This window comes from Typopeltis vanoorti, chromosome 4, assembly GCF_054136105.1.
Source record: "Typopeltis vanoorti isolate ZY-2024b chromosome 4, IOZ_Tvanoo_1.0, whole genome shotgun sequence".
Taxonomy (NCBI): domain Eukaryota; kingdom Metazoa; phylum Arthropoda; class Arachnida; order Uropygi; family Thelyphonidae; genus Typopeltis; species Typopeltis vanoorti.
In genome coordinates, this window is record NC_143552.1 from 105382817 (window position 1) to 105403538 (window position 20722).

The 20722-nt window shown below is 37.0% G+C and overlaps 1 protein-coding gene across 2 annotated transcripts in view; it reads right to left on the bottom strand.

Annotated features, from left to right (window-relative positions):
- Nucleotides 1–20722, bottom strand: part of LOC150107571 (UPF0415 protein C7orf25 homolog) — a 67741-nt gene that overhangs the window by 35271 nt on the left and 11748 nt on the right. For both annotated transcript variants that reach the window (XR_016548203.1, XM_090391391.1), the window contains exon 2: nucleotides 8121–8382. Coding sequence is in view for 1 of the 2 variants with exons in the window: in XM_090391391.1 (XP_090247517.1) it covers nucleotides 8121–8382 (262 nt within the window). In the remaining variant the exon portion in view is untranslated. The remainder of the gene's footprint in view (nucleotides 1–8120; nucleotides 8383–20722) is intronic.

Here is a 20722-nt window from a genome sequence, read left to right on the forward strand (position 1 = left end):
CTACATGTATTAAGGCACTAGAGAAGAATAGAGATCTGTAAGTTGTCCAACTGTGTCATGCAGACTGCAGACAAGAGTATACAAAAGAACATGAAGGTAGATTATGTCTATACACAAATGTTAGGAGTATCAGAAAGAAAAGATTGGAGTTTGTTGCCTTGGTCAATATCTTGGGACCTCAGATTGTAGGCATTAGTGAGACCTGGCTTTCAGAATCAGACTTACTAACTGGTATTGGGTGTAAAGGTACAGTCATTTTAGGAAGGATAGAGAGGATGGAGCATGCTGCTAGTGATATTGGATGATTTGAATCCAGTTAGATATGACACCTATGAGTGTAGTACTACTGCTAACAGTATTTCATGTTACAAGGAGTTTGAAGCCATCTGGCATGAGGTAGAATCTAACAAGATCAATTACATAGTGGGGTGTTGTTAGAGACCTGGCAGATCGGTTGCTAGTGATGAAGAAATGCATCACCAAATAGAAATGATGAGCATGAAAAGAGTAATAATATAGGACACTTTAATTATCCAAATATTGATTGGTAGCAAAATGAATTTATTGAGCTGTTGCGGGACAACTTCCTCAAGCAGCAAGTGAACAGAAGAAACTCTAGGTCAAAGAGTGTTAGATCTGATTATGGTGTCAGAGGGCATTTCAGTTACAGATGTAACTATGTAACTATTCTGCCTCTGGTTGGTGACAGTAATTACGCAATACTCGCTTGAAAAGTGACTAAGTTTATGAATGTTCCATTCAGAACAGGTTACATGCTGAACTACAAAGCAGGAAATTATGACCAACTGAGGAGTATACTGAGTTCAGTGAAATGGGATCATTTGCTGGATGGGAAGCATTTAAACAATACTTAAATGAGGCGATATCAGAATGTGTTCTGAGAGTTCAAAGAATAAATATGATAGGAGTCAAATGGATATGTAATCTTATTAAGCAAGAGATTCGTAAGAAACAGATGATGTGGAAGGAATACCATATGCCTAAGGATGGTGTCCATTATGAAAATTATAAGCAGCAGGCTAGAATAGTCACAACTATTGTACGGAAAGCAAAGTCTGAGCATGAAAAGAAAGTTCTGCATGTTAAAGACAACCCACAAGAATGTATGCTGAATGTATGAATATCAGTAAGCTGCAAGTAAAAGAAAGAATGAATATGAAACAATAACTCTTCTAAATGCAGACGGCATGAGGGTAACAGATGCAGAAGAGGTTGTTCAACTAATGAATGCTCATTTTGTTAAAAGCTATCACAACCTGGTGTACACAACATTGAGCTCACTGCTACCTCTTCACCGGATGAAGAAACTCAGATGTATGAGAATGAAGTATTAGAGCTGTTGCACAAACTGAATAAGAATTCAGCAATAGGGACTGATGGAATATCAGCACATGTGCTAAAAGAGTGTTCAGATGAACTAGTAATTCATTTGACCAGACTGTTTAATATGAGTCTCAAAACAGGGAAGATTCCGCAGGAATGGAAAGAATGTATGGTAATTCCATTGCACAAGGTTGGTACAAAGATCGATGTATCCAATTATCAACCAATAAGTATCTCAGGAGTGGTCGCAAAGATTTTGGAAAAATTGGTCAGGGCTCGAATATTGATTAAGAAGACAGATTGAGAATTTGTCTATATACTGCAGACACTAGCAAACAGGAGAAAGAGGTGTGATATGATTGAGACTTACAAACTTCTGAAAGGGTCATACAGGATTTCAGTTGTTGATGGAATTTTTCATTGTATGGTGGGTGGGGAAAGGACAAGATGGTATCTTGGAAGCTGAGAATGAATGCACTAAGAAGGGGGTGAGGGCTAGATTTTTCTCTCACAAGGTAGTGCGTGACTGGAATGGATTGCCATTGGATGTTATGAGTGCAAGCAGTGTGAATGAATTCAAGAATAAGTATGATAGCTGGTGTGTGTGGTATGTGGCTTTCCTTGATGAGTCCCTGACTCCCTGGAGATCTCTCTTAATGATAATAATAATTTGTATAATTTTAATAACAAGTTCTCATTTCTTTTGCTTGTAGTCTAATGGCTATGATTCTGAGTGCATTGGCTTTAACTTTTACAACACTGTGGGAAAGTGGTCTGTGGGCCATGACAGCTACTCCTCTGTATGCCAAATTATTTCTGCCTGAGTAATATAATGTTGAATTTTTTAGATTTACATGGCCTTGTCCAGTCCAGCATATTTCAGAAAGATCTACAAAACTTCATTTAAATCTCTTCAGCTTTTTCTCCATCAAATACATCTTTCCAGGTTTGTACAATATCCAAATATTTACAGTATGTAGTGAATGGATTCCACTGACCACATAACCAATTTTTTTACTGCAGTTCTGTGGCATCAGCTTGAGCACATCAGCTCCCCTATTCACAGTAGCATTTTCAGCACTTCTTTTGGCATAATCCATGCGGGTTTGAAGCAACTGAATTTAATGTAGCTGGCCTGCCATTCCTTAGCTACATTCACTTACTTAGGTAAATACCTAGGAGAGAAGGCAGACTCGCACTACTGCAAAGAAGAAGAAAGTTAGGTAAGAACTTTCCACCATGTTGAAAGTTTATTTTTCACTTGGTTAGACTATAATAAATTTAGTTTAATCCTTTATCCAAGTGTGAACAAACAAAGTTTGTGCCTGAAAGTATCTTCACGACTGGGGTAAGGTGATACAACACCGGACAACTCGTTACAAAGGTGGAGCAAGCTAACATCACTCCTATCTCAGCCTCCTATAATGCAAAACACATCTCCTTGTGGATATGTATAATGTTGGACACCACCTTATCCCAGTCCTGAAGATACTTTCAGGTGCAAACTTTGTTTGCTCACACTTGGATAAAGGATTAAACTAAATTTATTATATTATTAACTTTCCACCAGTTGGAACCGATGATCTAGATCATATATGGGCAACCCCCGGCCCTCTACTTCTTTTGATCTGGCCTTGATCTATTTCAGCGAAGTTTGCCTGATTCATGGTGGGAGAAAACATGGCGTGTTCTACTAACTCACATTAAGCTGACATCATATGACTTGGCAAAACACACTATGTTTTCTCCAACCAAGGTCTCTTCTCATTTTGACTAGCTGCGTGTGTGTGAACGAGTTACAACATGTCAGTTCGGTACTTGCGTTGGTGTTGTGTTCTGTTCAGTGCCTGCATTGATGTTGTGTTCGGTTCGGTGCCTGCATTGATGTTGTGTTCTGTTCGGTGCCTGCATTGATGTTGTGTTCTGTTCGGTGCCTGCATTGATGTTGTGTTCTGTTTAGTGCCTGTGGCGTAGAAGACAGTTTTGTTTGACAGTTCTGAATTTGGGACAATGTCAGGAGTTAGTGCAAAAAAAAAAGAAAAGTAGATGCAGAGAATCATCAATTTCAAGACAACTGGACAGAGGATTATTATTTTATTCTGAATAAAGGTTTGCCTGTATGTTTGCTGTGCAATGAATCGGTATCCATCAACAAAGAATATAACTTGAAGAGACACTTTACTTCGAGACATGCAGATCACCCAAAAATTGACGGACAACTACAAAAAGATGAAATACAGAAGTTGAAGAACTTGGATACCCAGCAGCAAATGTTCAACAAGCAAAGAACGCAGCACCACAGCATTGTCAAAGCCAGCTTTATGGTAAGCAAAAAAATCACTAAGCATTCTAAGTTATTTGGTGAAGGAGAATTTATCAAAGAATGTCTGCTGGATGTTGCAAGTATAATATGTCCTGAAAAGAAAAAAGACTTCGAGAATATTCGTTTGTCGAGACGTACTGTTGTCCGACAGATAGAAATTATGGCTGATGATATCAAAAAAAGTTTAAAAGAGAATATTGCTAGATTGGAAGCATTTTCAATTGCTTTGGATGACAGCACTGATGCCTCTGATACAGTACAACTAGCAATATTTATTCGAGGAGTTGATTTCAATATCACAGAAGAATTATTGGTGCTTCGGCTGTTAAAAGGAACAACTACCAGTAGGCTGGTTCTCCTTGAATTCTGATGACTTGAATTTTGAAGACTCGGCACTCAGGGTAGCCGAGTTTCAAAACGTTTCAAATAACTTGACAAAACTTTTACATAAAAAGCCTTATCATTTTATATATATATAGGGTAGATGAAATATGAAGTAGCAACTTATTTTAATTCATTTAATATTAATTTATTTTATTTAATAATTTGGTCTGGCCCTTGACTTGGAGACAGAATGATAATTTGGCTCCCGAACTAGGAAAGGTTGCCCATGCCTGATTTAGATCATCCTGTTGTCTGAAATAATCCATGCTCCTGAAAACTTATTATTTAGGACAAACTTAAAGAACACAGAAACCATGTCCATTATCTGCACTATGGCTGTTCTGAACCATGCAACTGATACAGATCACTGAATCCAATTGAAAACCTCCCTTTTATATACAAGCAGATATAAATCAGAGAAAGAGAGACAGACTATTTTTAGAATCTGCCACCAAATCTTAGAAAATTCAACTCTTCCCCTTTACCAAAAAAATCTGGAAGACCATCATATTATATTATTATTATTATTATTTGACACCTCCAGGGAGTCCAAGTACTCATCAAGGGAGGGCACCTGCTCTAACTCTGTCTTCACCATTCAATCACCAGCTGACCACAACTATACCAACACCATCTACTGCCAACCACCACTCGTATTTCCACAAACATCCATGCCCATGGCAGGATTTGAACCGGCAGCCTTTTGGCTGGAGAGTGGATTCGCTATCGACTCGGCCAACCAGGCCGGCTGATATTGAGACCTTCAGCAAAATTCCATCACAACACAGAGGAGGGAGGGAAGAGGGAGTGCCATTTAAGACTGTAGAATACCTATGTGCACATGCTGGTATATTTCTTTGTGTCCATGAGGATGACTTGAAGATGTCTTGTGATCAATCACAATATTGGCTTAATAATGTAATTAGCTAAATAAATTTAGTTTATTATCTCTAGGTGTTTTCTCCACTAAACATGAAAATGACTGATAATCTAAGTCTGAGCATCCATACCAGAACAAAATATAAGATCTGACAATATTGACGTCTTGAAGGATAACAGATAAATGTGAAGGAAAATTGTTGACAGGAAGAGTTAGTAAGATTGCAAACTTTTCATGTAGCACTATCATAATATCCTGTGTCCCTCTTGATGGTCACCATCATTATCAATGCACATGGGTCTAATGCTGATTGGTGTATCAAGCAGTTTTAACTATTTTCTGTTATCGCTTTCCCTCCACTGTCAGGTGCCTGAACTCTAGTAAGCTCTTTCCAAACTTGTATTTATGCCATCCAATCCACAAAACATTAAGTTTTGATCTTTCAGCAGTCATTTAACCTACAGATATGTCCAAAAAGTTGAGTTTCTTCTAATCAATTTTTTGCATTAGATTCTCTTTTCAATTTACTTTCCTATAGGGCATTCATTCAATTCGCAAAATCTTTCCACAGTATAATTTTTTTTTTTTTTAAATACCACTATTCACCTCACAGAGTCTTTGACTATTCTCATGTCTCACATTAACAGAGGACACTTGTGAATATACATATTTCCAGTACTCTCAACAAAGCAAAGCAGTGTCAATGCTCACTGCTTTGATTTTCTATATCTTATTCATGGCCTGTAAGGTTACTGTCATTTTTGTAATCGGAGATCTGATTTCCTTTTTTAAAGGCTAAATTGTGTACTATTTTGTGTGTTGCATAGGTATGTGAAACTTCTAACCTCTTCCAGATCATATCCACTGACCTTTATTCATTTCTTCATCCTCTTCTCCCTGAATAACATCCAGTGTTCTTTTCTAAAGCATGATAAACATGCCTCTCATCTGGAACCTTCTTTCTGTTTTTCCACAATTTCTCTCAGCAGCCTCTGCATTATTGTTGATATTCTGCAACAGACATATCAAATTCCAATCTATGCTGCTGAATGTTTACTAAAAGTTAACAAAATAGGCATGAATATTTACATTTTTACACAGATTTCTCCGTAATTAATCTTAACATTAATATTTAATGCAATACTTCTGTCTCATCTGAATTCTGCTTACCCCTGTTTTAGCTTTTCTTTCGTGAGTCTCCTTATTCTTTCTGTTATTATTAAGTACTTTACTCACATGGCTCATTTGATCACTGGTCTATAATTTTTTTTTTCTTTTTTTTTTTTGTGAATGAGTATTAAAATCGACCTTATTCATTCTTTAGATGTGCTTCATTTTCATCCCTTGCAACATTACACAGCCAGTATGGTTAAGTTTAGCATGATCATCTTGTTTGCTGGCCCAGTACCTCCCCAGGTTCTGAAGAACCATATAAAAGTCCTGGGAAGTCTTTACAACCTCCTCCCTCAGCACATCAATCTTTCCCTCTGTGCTTGGTGGTCATATTTCCTTCAATTCATCAATTAACTGCTTTGGACCTCCAGATCCCATCTTATATAACTTTGAGCAGTACCTTATCCATCTCTCTCTCTCTCCTATTCTGTATCCATCAAGATTTCACCTTTTTAGCACTGTATGGTTCTCCGCCCTGAGAATCATATGTACCTGATATGCCACCAATGGTACAATGACTCCTGACAACCAATATTTAGTCTGAACCTAACTTGTTCTTCAATCTTCTACAATTGCCAGAGCATCTTCTCAAATAGGTTTGCATAAATATTAACTAAAACACTCAGTAGAGAAATTCCACTAATTCTTAATTTTTTTTTAAATAAATGGGTGCCATGAGCACTGTACTCCATTTGGAATTCAACCTTCTGATCAGGCCTTCAAAATTATGCAATGTAGCAATTATTAGGAACATTTCCCCATTTAAGAAAATGGAACCATCAGATGGATGTCTGCCTAATTTATATAGCAAACTGCAGTTAAGTGGCTGCACTTTGCTATATAAATTAGACAAACATCCATCTGATGGTTCTGTTTTTTTTGAGTTTGATGTATCAGAATGGGTAAAAAGATATGACAAAGTGACTCTGAACATAATATGATTGATGGTGCCAGCATCTCGACAAACGTTTACTCTTCTGGCCTTTTCACATACAACAGTATTTAAGATGTACTAGAAGTAAAGTGGTGTAATAACCAGATAACTTCCAGCCAAAAACTATCTGTAGATGGAAACAGCTCACTGATGCATAAGGTCTGAGAAGAATAACAAGGATTGTGAAATGTGACAGGAGAGCTAGAACTAGTCAAATCACAACTCAGTATACAGCAGTGGTGGTCAGTACAAGTTGCCATAAATGAGATACAGGAGCACATGCCTATTCCAGGTCTCAATACTATCAGTTAAGTAAAGGAAGATGTGGCTTCAGTGGGCACGTGATCACCAACACCAGACAGCTGAAAGAAAAAATGTCACCTCATCTGACAAGCCCCAGTTTGTACTATTATCATGCTTATGGCAGAACCAATAATACAGTAGCAACAACATGAGGCCACGGACGCCCCCTCCTTACTAAGTAGAAACAGCTCAGGCTGGTGGCAGGAGTGTAATGGTGTTGGAAATGTTTTCTTGGCATACTTGAGGTCCTGTGATACCAGTTGAACATTCCCTGAATGCCAGAGCCTATCTTAACATTGTCAGTGATCATGTTCACCCATTCATGACTGCAGTTTAATCATTGCTGAATGAATGACAATCAGCAAGATAATGAGCCATGACAGCAAGACAATGAGCCATGCCACAAAGCACATAGCTTGTTGAAGTGGTTTGAGGAAGATGACATGAGGTTCCTTTACTTCAGTAGCCAGCTCAGTCCCCAGACCTCAACCCAACAGAGCATCTCTGGGGCAAGGTGGAATGAGTAATTCACAGCAGCTATGTGCCACCATCCAATATGCAACAAGCAGGTGACACCATTGTGACAACATGGATAAACATTCTAGAGGAATGTTTTAGACACTTAGTTGAATCAATGCCACAGAGAATATAGGTTGTTCTTAAGGCAAAAGAAGGGTCCATTTGTTATTAAATGCTGTTCCTAATAAAGTGGACACTCAGTTCATATTTTTGTAAAATGTAGAAACTTCAACTGTAGATTAATGAAAATGAATACTTACCCAACGATGACTGTAGCAATGCTTGTGGATTACGAGCTACAACCTTTACCCATGTCTTTCCATAATCTGCAATCACATCTACTATAAGTCGGGAACGTTCTTCATGGACTTCTTCAGAATTTAAATTAACATGAAACATAAATGGCTTTAAAACTTCTAGCACACCATTCATCTTATGGCAGCAATCCACAACAGATGAGAGATGAAAAAGATTAGAACTTCTGAGATGCTCTTCTTTGACAGTATCTGGTTTTTCACTTAACTACAATAAAAAGCGGACTTAACAAAATATTTTCTATTTAATGCAATAAAAGGCAGATAACAGAAAACGGATAAATAGATGAAACAAAAAAACTGAAAATAATTTTAATAATCTAATTTTACAGAAAATTGTTCTTAATATAAGTAAGATATATAACTGGATTTAGTTGATTCCATCTCTCTCTGGTGTGTGTGTGTGTGTGTGTGTGTGTGTGTGTGTGTGTGTGTGTGAGTGTGAGAGAGAGAGAGAGAGAGAGAGAGAGAGATAGTGTTATCGTATCACTTAAAGACAAGGCTAACCTTCTGGCCTTATTCTTCATTGAGCAACACGATAAAAAAGTCTTCTGGTTCTGAGTGCATCATCCCATTTATGCTCCAGAAATTAACATCCATCCTAGATGATCTTTACCATCTTTCATACAACCCATCATTAAATGTCTTTGCCTTAAGTTCAGCTCTCTCAAAAATAATGGAAAAGGTTATCAAATGCCAACTTGACTACCTAAAGACCCACCAATTAGCAACTATCAATATGGATTCTGCCACTCTTACCTCAAAGTAAATCTCCTAGTCAACATTACTCACCTTTGGATATGGGTCATGGAAAGATTTGCAGAAACTCAGGTAGCTGCTCTTGATATTTCTTGGATATTTGATCAGATATCTAGCACGGATGCCAACTTACATAACTACTGTATATTCTGCTACTCTTATTACTTCTTTGTAAGTTTCCAATATTATTATAATAAAAAAGAGATATTCTTCTCTCCATAATCATACCTAGATTCATATCATATTTAGAAGATGCATAAACATTCAACTTGGTAAGGGGATGGAAGTCAAACGGCATTTATGTAACAAGAAAAGAAGAATGCGTGCTCATCTGAAAAGAGAAGTACAGGTAACCCTCGTATAACGCAGTACTTATACAATGCGGTTTCGATATAACGCGGTCTACAAATTGTAGTATCCCATGTACAATGCGGTCTTACAATTTCTAGTAACCCTTTATTTTATTTATTTTTTCATATTTTTCACCGCGGGACTGAAAAGTCAAATTTTATCTTCGTTAAATTTGTGTCTGTCCGTATTGCACAAGTAGTTATAAGTATCGAATTTAGTTTTATTGTATCACTGAATAAGGTACCGTACAAAGGCTTTTGCAGTCTGTGTCATTCTCAACAAATAGTGCAATTAGAGACAGATGGAATAAAAATGGCACTAACTAATAAATCACATGTCCCCTCTCACAGAAACTATGCTATATAGACTTAAGCAAAACCATATGTTGCACCGAAACAAAGTATCTAACTTAAAAACTATTGTCCAATTTTTCAATTATGAAATAAGTGTTTGTTTTATTGCATTTAAAATTCTCGATATCATTATGACAGATCACAAAGGCTAACTTAAAATAAAAGACTACCAAGAATTGAAACATGCCATATAATGAATGTGTGGGTTCGCCTGCCAAGAAGTAAAATTCAACCAATGGTTCAAACGTTTGTGTGAGTTGAGCCAGTCAGTAATGAGAAGTTCCATCAGAACAATAAATGACAACCTGTTGTGAATGTGTTAAAACTAATAACGAATGTTGTTATGACAGTTTCAGATGTTATGGAATTCGATTGAAGAGAATTAGCATTTCAACTCAACACTTGCCAGTTGCTTTTGTCTTTGGATCGTGCGATCTTTTGTTAATACCGCACCAACCGTATACACGTCTTTATAGCTACTGTCTTGTGTAAAACAAAATTCAGTTTGTACGTATTGTAACAATTAAAAAAAAATTGAATAATTTATAAGTGTATAAAAGGATATCACTTGTAAATCGTTGACATGCCAGCAAAATTCTCAGACGTGCCACCTCTGGCACGAGTGCCATAGGTTCGCCATCTAGGGTTTACTATATAAAGAGTTTATTGTTGAAAATTGTCTTCGTTTTCTGCCAGGAAAGCGTATTTAAAATCATAAGTGTGTTATTCTCAAGCTGAGCAGTTTATTTTCTGGTGAGTTACATACATATGTAAACCTTTTTTTTATGTAAAAGTTTATTTTTATTGTAATGGCCACTAAAACTGCAACGAAAGGGACAAAAACCAACACTGAAGAGGAAATTCATTTCTCTTGAAGAAAAATTTTAAATCTTGGATCGGTTGAAAATTGGAGAAAAACCAAGAGTTGTTGCAAGGACTCTGAATTTAAATGAATCAACAATTCGAACAATCAAACAAAATGAACATAAAATCCGAGAAAGTGTTATTGCTGGGTCAACGGTAAGTGCAAAGCATGCTGCTCGTGTTTGCGATATTCTAATAGAAAAAATGGAGAAATCTGTAATGATTTAGATAGAAGATTGCACTCAAAAGAAAATTCCTTTGGATGGACACCTTATTAAGCAAAAAGCTCTCAAAGTTGATAAACATTTATGAGAACTCGATCAAGATTCTTCAGAAGAAATCTCTCAGCATGGATTTTGTGCCAGTGAGAGTTGGTTCGAAAACTTTAAAAGTGGTTTTCTTTGTATAATCTTAAAATCCAGGGAGCATCAGCAGACGTTTAAGCTGCCCAGAAATACCCACCAGAACTTTTAAAAATCATTCAAGAAGGTGGTTACGGTGCAGACCAGGTGTTTAATGTGGATGAATCTGGGTTATATTGGGAAAAAATGCACCTATATTTCGAAAAATGAAAGATCAGCTCCTGGATTCAAAGTTTCCAAAGATAGAATTACTCTACTGTTTTGTAGTAATGCATCAGGTGATTACATGATAAAACCAATGTTTATTAACCGATCCGCAAATCCTTGTGCGATGAAAGGGCTCGACAAGTCCACCCTACCTGTTTATTGGCGGGCCAACAAAAAGGCATTGGTTACAGCTAGCATGTTTGAAAATTGGTTTTTCAAGTGTTCCTGCCAATGTAGAAAGTTACACAAAGAAAAAGAATATGGACTTCAAAATTCTACTAATTTTAGATAATGCACCAGGCCACCCAACAAATTTAAGCCATTCGAATATTAAAATAACTTTTTTGCCGCCTAATACTACAACTCGACCAAGGAATAATATCAACATTTAAGTCATATTATATTTGGCGAACATTTCAATTAATTTTAAAAAATGGAACCTAATGCAAACATGACACTGCCTCAAGCATCGAAAGAGTTTTCAATATTGATTTGTGTAAAAATTATTTCTCTCTCCATTAAGGAATTATAACTCTACGCTGAATGCTTGCTGGAAAAAAATATGGCCTGAAGCCGTTCTGGAACAAAATTTCGTACCTCCAGTGGATGCCGAGCTACATCGTATAATAAACATCGCACACTTTTTGGTGGAGAGGGCTTTTGCGATATGGTTGAAAACAAAATTAGTGAATTAATTGATGGAGAAACAGATTTAAATGAGGAGGAACTGGTACAGTTAATAGATGGCGTTGAACCAAATGGTGGGGAAAGTTCTGCCGAAGATTCTGATTGTGATGAATCCGTTAAAGAATTCAGTTTAAAGAAATTAGCAGAAGAATTGGTCTTGGCAAGAAAATTAGGAAGTTATTTTACAGATAATGATCCTTCAAAGGAGCGCTCCGGAAAATTCACGAGACAATTGGATATTTGTTTAGCGCCATATTTTGAACTTAATAAAAAATTGCAGCATAGTGGAAAGCAAAGTCTTATTACTGACTTCCTGATGACTAAACCAGCCAAAGTATGCAATGAGAATTATACAAATGATGTCCAAGAGATTTCAAGTAGTGACAACCTCCGGCCACTTAAAGAACATCTACGAAATGTTATTTCTGAAGACAGTGATGACGATTAAAATATGCGCTTTATTTTATTGTGTCTAAAACATTTATGCATTATGGGCAATGAAATTTATGTACAATTTGTAATTTTATACTATGTATTTGTCTCATAGTTTATGTTTTCTTAACTTACATGAATTACCTGAATTAAATAAAAATATTGTTTTGTTGGATATGTCATTGTCATTTATATAATTTAAAAAAAAAAAAAACGATTTTATTTCGGAACCTAACCCTACTTTTTCTATGTGATCTAAGTCTCGTATAACGTGATTTATATAACACGGCATTTCTATGGAGCCTAACATCCATGTTATACGAGAGTTACCTGTAATGTGAAAGAGCAGTGAGCAAGTAGTCAGAAAGTACTAAAAAAAAAATAACAATAATAAAGTTCAAGATCAAGATAATAATAAAGATCAAGAGTTCTAGATCTCATCATTTCATCAGAGAATGTAATTGTTAGAGAGGTTTCATATTTTCCTCCAGTTGGTGAAAGTGATCATGAAGTAATCACCTGTGTCATGGCTAATCATATGCAGGCTCTTGCGAGAAAAGGATATATGTGGAATTATAAGGCTGGTGATTAGGACAAGCTTAGGAGACAACTTTGAGCTATAACACGAAACGAGGAGTTGAGCAGTAAGGAAATAAATGCTGCATGGGAACTTACAAAGAAATACATAATAGCATCAATGTACGAATGTATCCCAAAGGCTGAATAAGGTTGGTGTAAAATGGATGAATGTGGAGCTTAAGCATGAAATCTGGAAAAAGAAAAGCCTTTGGAGGAGGTACAAGATGAATAATGGTAATAAGTCACATGAAGGATATAAAGAGCAAGCCAGGAGAGTGACTCAGTTAGTAAGAAAAACAAAAGTAGAGTATGAGAGAAACTGGCAAATCAGGCTAGGAAAAATCCTAGAGAGTTTTTTTTAGATATGTGGCAAGTAGAAGGAAGAATGATCATGGAAAGATAAAGTTAAGGAATAAAAGTGGTAGAATGGTAACTGCTGCAGAAGACATTGTTGAGGTATTCAGTGATCAATTTATAAGTGTGTTTCATCCTGATCAGGGTAGAATCATGAGGAACTTAAGTGTAGAGGACATAGGAGAAGATAGCGTAATTGCAAGTGAGCAGGAGGTATTTGAGGAAATAAATAACCTTGATGTTAATAAGGCGATAGGATTTGATGAAATATCACCACACATCTTAAAAGAATGTTCCAGGGAACTGGCAGTAGCATTGGCATGCCTGTTTAACAAGAGTTTTGCAACAGCACAGGTTCCAAGGGAGTGGAAGGAGGTAAAATTGTTCCACTGCATAAAGGTGGTGATAAGGTTCTTCAAATTATAGACCGATCTGTATATCTGGAGTTGTCGTGAAGGTCCTGGAGAGATTGGTGAGAAGTAGGATATAGAAATGGGTTGATAACAGCAGTATTCTCTACGGTTAGCAGCATGGGTTTATCAAGGGGAGATCATGTTTCACTAACTTACTTATGTACTATAACAAGGTGACAAATACTTGGACAGAGGAGATGCATATACAGTGGCGTACTTGGATTTTGCAAAGGCTTTTGATAGACTGCCACATGACAAGCTCTTAATTAAATTGAAAGAGATGGGATTGGATAACAGACTTGTGTGTTGGATCAGTGGCTGGCTGTCAGATAGGTATCAGAAAGTTGTATATGGGGGAGCAGTATCTCAAAAGAGAAAGGTCACCAGTGGTGTGCCACAGGGATTAGTTTTGGGGCCATTGTTGTTCAATTTATATGTTAATGATATTGGGTTGGGTTTAACTAGTGATATCCAGCTGTTTGCAGATGATGCAAAACTGGGAAGAGCAATGCACAATCAGGCTGATGTTAATGCCTTACAAGAGGACTTGAATAGATTGCATGAATGGGCAGGTAAGTAGAACTATCAGTTCAATGTTGCCAAGTGTAAGGTTTTGTGATTTAGTAAGCAACGATGGGATGCCAAGTATACACTTGGTGGGGAAACTTTAACACAAGTAGAGGAGATGAGAGATCTAGGTGTGATGGTGGACAAGGACCTGAAATTCAGGGGCCACATTGCACAAGTTGTGAAGACATCACATGGAATAATGGCAATGATGCGGAGAACCCTGACATGCAGAAATAGAGAGGTTATGATTCCATTGTATACGGCCTTGATCAGGATGCATATGGATTATTGTGCACAGATTTGGTCACCGGGTTTTCATGGTGATGAGGATATGTTGGAAAGGGTACAGAGAAGATTCACAAAGGTAGTCAGTGGTCTTTGGAATGTGGAGTACGAGGACAGATTGAGGGAATGTAAGTTGCAGAGCCTCATTAATAGGAGTGTTATGTCCCTTTGTTTGTTTTTTATTTATTTTAATTTGTGTACCTTTTCTCTTATTTATCTACATCTAAGACCCTAACTTTAATATGAGCTTCGGTGATAGATATAGAAGTTATCTATACAATCTGGTCGATCCCTAGATTGATCACATGCATATACTACTTAGACAAAGGGTTTACCTCAGACTGGAGACAAATCCTTTGTTGTTACTATCTGGAGATATTTCCCGACTAGATACTGGCAACTTTATTTGTTTCGCTGCGCCAGCCAATATCATTAGGTTAGGTTTCCTCATCCAAGGAAAATTCTCAGATAAACATACAGCGATGATCAATCTACTGTTAATACCGAGCACTTAATTATCTATATCACCTTTGTCAATTGTCATTTGCAGTTGTGGTTATTGACATACTATTATATCCCACTCTGGTTCTAGATTAAATGAGTGGTGCATTGAATTCAATCTCAGACCAAATTTCAGGTAAAAAACAAAGCACATTTATTGAGATCATGAGATTACAAGTTCACATACATATATACACTACTAAATTAATGTCATTCTAAGTTATAGAGCAATTTAGGACAACTAAATCTCAACTCGACTGGATTCTATCATGAGCTCTCTCTCTCTACAAAGTTAAACATTCCCTCCATACAATATACAGACAAAATTTGCATCCATACAATTATTCTACTCAATTTCAATAATCACTTCACATAACATTATTGACACAATGCATCGATTTAACATTCTCTAAAGAAGCATTCATTGGAATTATGCAGTAGCTATCTACAATAATCACTTAAGAGTTCTACACTAAATGTCCTTGCACACTATCTTACAACAATTCTTCTCTTCAAAAGAAAAACCAAAGGCTGTACATTACCAATTTGTAGGATGTTCAACAGGTCCATTACTTAGTTCTTAATTCAGCTTGCACTGATCGGTCCTTCTTCCTCTAATGTGACTAGAACGTCTCAGTCTGGCTTTGACCCACATGGCAGTACTTCGATCTGGCTATCTCGATAGACTGTCATTGTGCTCGCTCTTGACTCATCCTGTTGCCATTTGTCGTCATCTGCATTGTCGACTCGACTGCTGTACTCAGTTATTCCTTTCCAAAAACTTACCGAGCCAGGACTCTGGAATGACGGTTGTCAACATCAAACTACTGAAGGCGGTCCGGAATCCATGAAGAGGGGAAAGAGAGATCTGACATCCACAAAGAACGAAACAGCCCTGTCGAATGGGAGAAGACTCCTTTTATGTTGCACCTTTGGCGCCCACTTTACTGGTACGTTTTTTTTTCACTCGGTACCAATCTTTTTCACGCGGGACTGTCCCCTATACCATGTTTCCTCGTGCACACAGGATGATCCTCCGCGTAGGATGATGCAGAGGAGAGGATTGTCCTGTTCCTCCATGAACTCACACTGTTCTCCATGCAAGTGCCACTGCCTTAGGCTAAGCGTTCACCCAAAAGTTTCACCAACGGACTTTTGATTTTATCTCACGACAAATATTTCATATAGAATACCTCTTAATTGTTACAGTTTACAAAACAGATCATATTAGATTAAATAAATTCCATATTAGGTATCTAATTTATAGCACCTTTTACAGTCTGCTTCTGTACTTAAGCACAAGTATCTCTTTGTAGATTTATTATACTTGTTAAATCCTGAATGAAAATTTTCTAGAATGAAAACTCTTCATTCAAGATCTAACAAGGAGGAAGAGGACGGGATATGATTGAGACATATAAACTTGTCAGGGATTGTTATCAGGTAGATATGGAAGAGATTTTTCATAGAATTGGAGAGGGAAGTAGAACAAGAGGCCATTGCCGGAAACTGTATAAGGAGAGTGTGAGCAAAGGAGTGAGAAGCAGGTTCTTTGCATGGAGGGTAGTTGGTGAGTGGAACGCATTGTCTGAGTGTGTTGTGAATGTGGACACATTGAATCAGTTTAAGATGAAGTTGGATAAGCATTGCATGCAATAGTGAGTCTCTGACTCCATGGAGGTCAGGTGTCAATAATAATAAGTATTTGAGTGATCTGGAAAAAATTTATTGATGGTAGCATGAATGACAAACGATATGGGCATAGTGAAAACTGAGAAAAACAAATATGGTGTAATGACAGTAAATGGCACAGTAGAAGAGAAAAGAAAATGCAAATGACAGCGAATAGTAGAACAAAAGGCAGAATGATAAAGAAGCTAATATGAAATATAAGAAAATGAGTGAGGATATCAGAAAAGAATTGGCACAACTTAGAAACAAATTGAGAGAGAGAGAGAAAGGACATTTAGAGAAAAGATTGGTTTTGGAGGTATAAGAAAGTGTGGCAGAGAATAGGAGTCATAGATGAATGATTGCTTTCGAATACTAGTAAAAAAGAGTGCTATATGTATTTAGCATAATGATGATTTAACCATTCATTCATGTTCAACTATTGGTGACTTTGTAGGCATGTGTTCTCCATGCTGTCCTGTTAAGCACTGCTTTTATTCAGTTGTTTGATGTTCATGTTGGTATCCACTTGAATAGTGTTGAGCCTGTGTGTTTTTTGTCGGCCCCTTCTTCTGGTTCCACCGACCATTCCCAACAGCACCAACTTCTCTAGTGAGCTGGCACGCATGACATGACCAAAGTAAGTTAGTCATAGTCTAGTAATTCTAGCTTCCAGTGATGTAACTGGTTTTATGAGTTCCAGCACGTCTCTATTTGTCACTCTGAGTGTCAATGGTATAGTTTGCCCACAGTTTATAGGTCTCTTCTTGGCATCTTGCCAAGAATAGTCGATTCATGCTGAAGGGGGAGAAAGAAATGAAGGACATACGAATTGGTTGCCAACACGTGAAATCACGTGCTTTATAGGAAAAATTTTCCAACTGTTATACAAGCAACATAGTTAACTACAATGATCATAAAAGAGAAGTTAATTTTCCGACATGTAATTCATCCCACAATATGGACTGATTATCCTATTATCGGAATGGATTCTCCTCCTGTTGACATGTGCAGAAGTGTCGAAGGGTCTCGAATCTGTGGGCGAACTATATTTGTAACAATTTTCATCAGCACCACGTTTCAAATGCATCAATTTTTTTTCTGTCAGCCCTTTTTATTGTTCAGCTCTCACACATAATATCATTATGGGAAAAACTATAGCTCTGACTAGTCTACTTTTGGTACTTATAGTGATGTCTTTGCTTTTCCAGATATTCATGCTGACCATTGCAGTACAGCCCAGAGTGATCTTACGCTTGATTTCAAGGGTGATTCTGCCATCACGATTAATTTTTGAACCAAAGAAGATGAAATCCTGAACAGATTCAATTTCTTCATCATTGTTTTCAAACTTCACTTCTCCACTAGCTGCTATTGTCATGATCTTTGCTTTCTTTATGTAGGGTGCAACCCCATTTTTTTCACCTTCTTTCTTAATTTTCAAAATTAGTTCTAGCAGGTCTTCTCTTTCTACCAATAAGGTTGTGTCATCTGCATACCTCAGGTTGTTTATAGTACTTCCTCCTATCTTCATTCTGATATTGGATGAGTCCATGTCTAATTTCCTCATGATCACTTCAGCATAGAGGTAAAAGAAATGGGGACAAAATACATCCCTGTCTCACACCCTTGTTGATCCTGATTCAATCTATGTCAAGAAAGTGTTCACACTGTTGCTTCCTGATCAATATACAGTAATCTAATAAGCTTGATCAAGTGAGATGAGACACAGAGGTCATGCAGAGCCACCCATTGCTTATCATGCTCTACGCAATCAAAACCTTGGCTGTAATCAATGAAACACATGTACAGGTCTATCTGGTGTGCATGGGTCTTTTCAATAATCCATCTAAAGTGAGCAATGACATCTCTAGTGCCTCTCCCTTTACTGAATTCAGCTTGAACATAAGGTAGCAACTGATTGATGACCTGCTGTAGCCCCTGTTGAATAATCTTCAGTAGGATCTTGATTGCATGAGAAATAAGTAATACTGTGCAATAATTGGAGCAATCTTTGGCATCACCTTTCTTTGGTAATAGAATGAGTATTGATCTTGCTAGGTCCTTAGTCCATTTGCAAGTGGATCATATCTCTTGGCACAGAGCATAAATTGGTGATATGTTGTTGACATTGAACATTTTTTTGGATGATGTCTTTATTTTTCAACACCACGAGAATTGCATCGTTTAAGCTCAGCTAGATTTAATGGAATGAAAACAGCACAAAGAAATATTATTATTATCATCATCATCAAATTCCTGCCATGTACCCTCAAGGGGTGAACAGGATATGATAGTACTACATGAAAAAAAATTACATCATTATTAACTTCCTATCTACAATTTTCCTCCAAATCAGTCTGTTACTTGTCAAGACTCCAACATTACCAGATCTTATATTTCTATCGTCAAAGGCACTTTGTACCCTATCAATCCACCTATATCTTGGTCTTCCTCTGGGTTGTTTTCCTGCCAACTTGGCAGAGAACACTTGTTTTGCTGATCTTTCTTCGCCCATTCTGTTTAAGTGATCATACCACCTGATATTAGCTCTGCTAATGCATTCCTGGATGCTGACAATGTAAAGTTCTTTCCTAATATTCTCATTTTTAATATGATATTGCCATTGATACCATCTGTTCACGCCTCGAATCTTTCTCAGGACTCTCATATCTGCAGTCTCTAGTCTTTGGTCAAGTATTTTACTTCTGACCCAGCTCTAAGATCCATAAGTTAAAACTGGTTTGAACACTGTCTTCTATACAGCTAATTTAGTGTTCTGACTAATTTTTCTCTTATTCCATATGAAGTGATTCAACTAACTTCCTACCATACCATACCAGCTTTGTTGATTCTGTTGTCTATTTCCATATTTAATTTACCATCTTAACCATCTTAATTTACCATCTTTAATCATGCCTAAGTAGCTGAAATGTTTTACTTGTTCCACAGGTTCTCCGTTCAAACCACAGTTGACATTTTCAACGATTCTACCTACTTTCATTGTCTTTGTCTTTTTATTGCTGACCTTCATACCATATCTATTGCAACAGTTATTCAATTTAGCCAGAGAATCTTGCAGACTTGTAGCGGATTTATTTAGAAGTATAATATCATCCGCATAAAGCAAAGAGCTGACATTAATCTCCAATTTTGATATCATGTTTAATACCACTTTCCTTCATAATGCGATCCATATAGATAATGAATAACAGAGGGGATAATGTACATCCTTGTCTCACACCAGATTTAACATTAAACCATCTTCCTGTACTTCCTTCAATTCTAACTGCTGACTTACAACTCAAATAAAGACTAAGTATTGCTTGATATATAATGCCCCATTGACACCATATAACTGTAGGCGTATTGAATAGCTTCTCTCTTGGCACCTTGTCATATGCCTTTTCCAAATCGACAAAACTTAAATACAGATCTTTGTTATATTCCCATGTTTTCTCCACTATTTGTCGTAAAGTGAAGATCTGATCCTGACAGCCTCCATTTGACCTGAATCCAGCTTGTGCTTCACCAAGCTTTGCTTCCACAATTCTTCTCAACCGTTTCTCAAGTATAATTGCATATATCTTACCAGAAACACTCAATAGGGATATACCTCTGTAATTCTCACATTCAGTTTTATTTCCCTTTTTATATATAGGTACTATGAGAGCTCTACTCCAATCATTGGGAATTCGTCCCTCTGTCCAAGCATTCTGAACTATGAAGTGCACCACTCTAAGACTTTTATACCACCATACTTCAGCATTTCTGGTCGAATATCATCTACTCCTGCTGCCTTTCCACATTTCAAGCCTTTGATGGCCTTTATTTCAAGCCTTTATCTACTTCAAGTATGGATATGTATTCTTGACTGTATGCCTGTTGAGTGTTTTTTTTACCACTGTGCTATTACTGCTTGTTTCATTTAGCAATTTTTCGATGTAATTACTCCATACTTCAAGAATATCTTTTTCTCCCATTTTCATTTCACCTTTATCATCTCTAACTCCTTTTACAGCACTCTTTCCTCCATTCCTAAGCTTCTTTAACAACCGCCAGAATATTTTGCCACCTTCTTGACATTTATTTTCTATGTTCTTGCCAAAGTCCTCCCATGACTTTTGTTTAGCCAGTTTTACTGTTTAGCTTTCTTACAT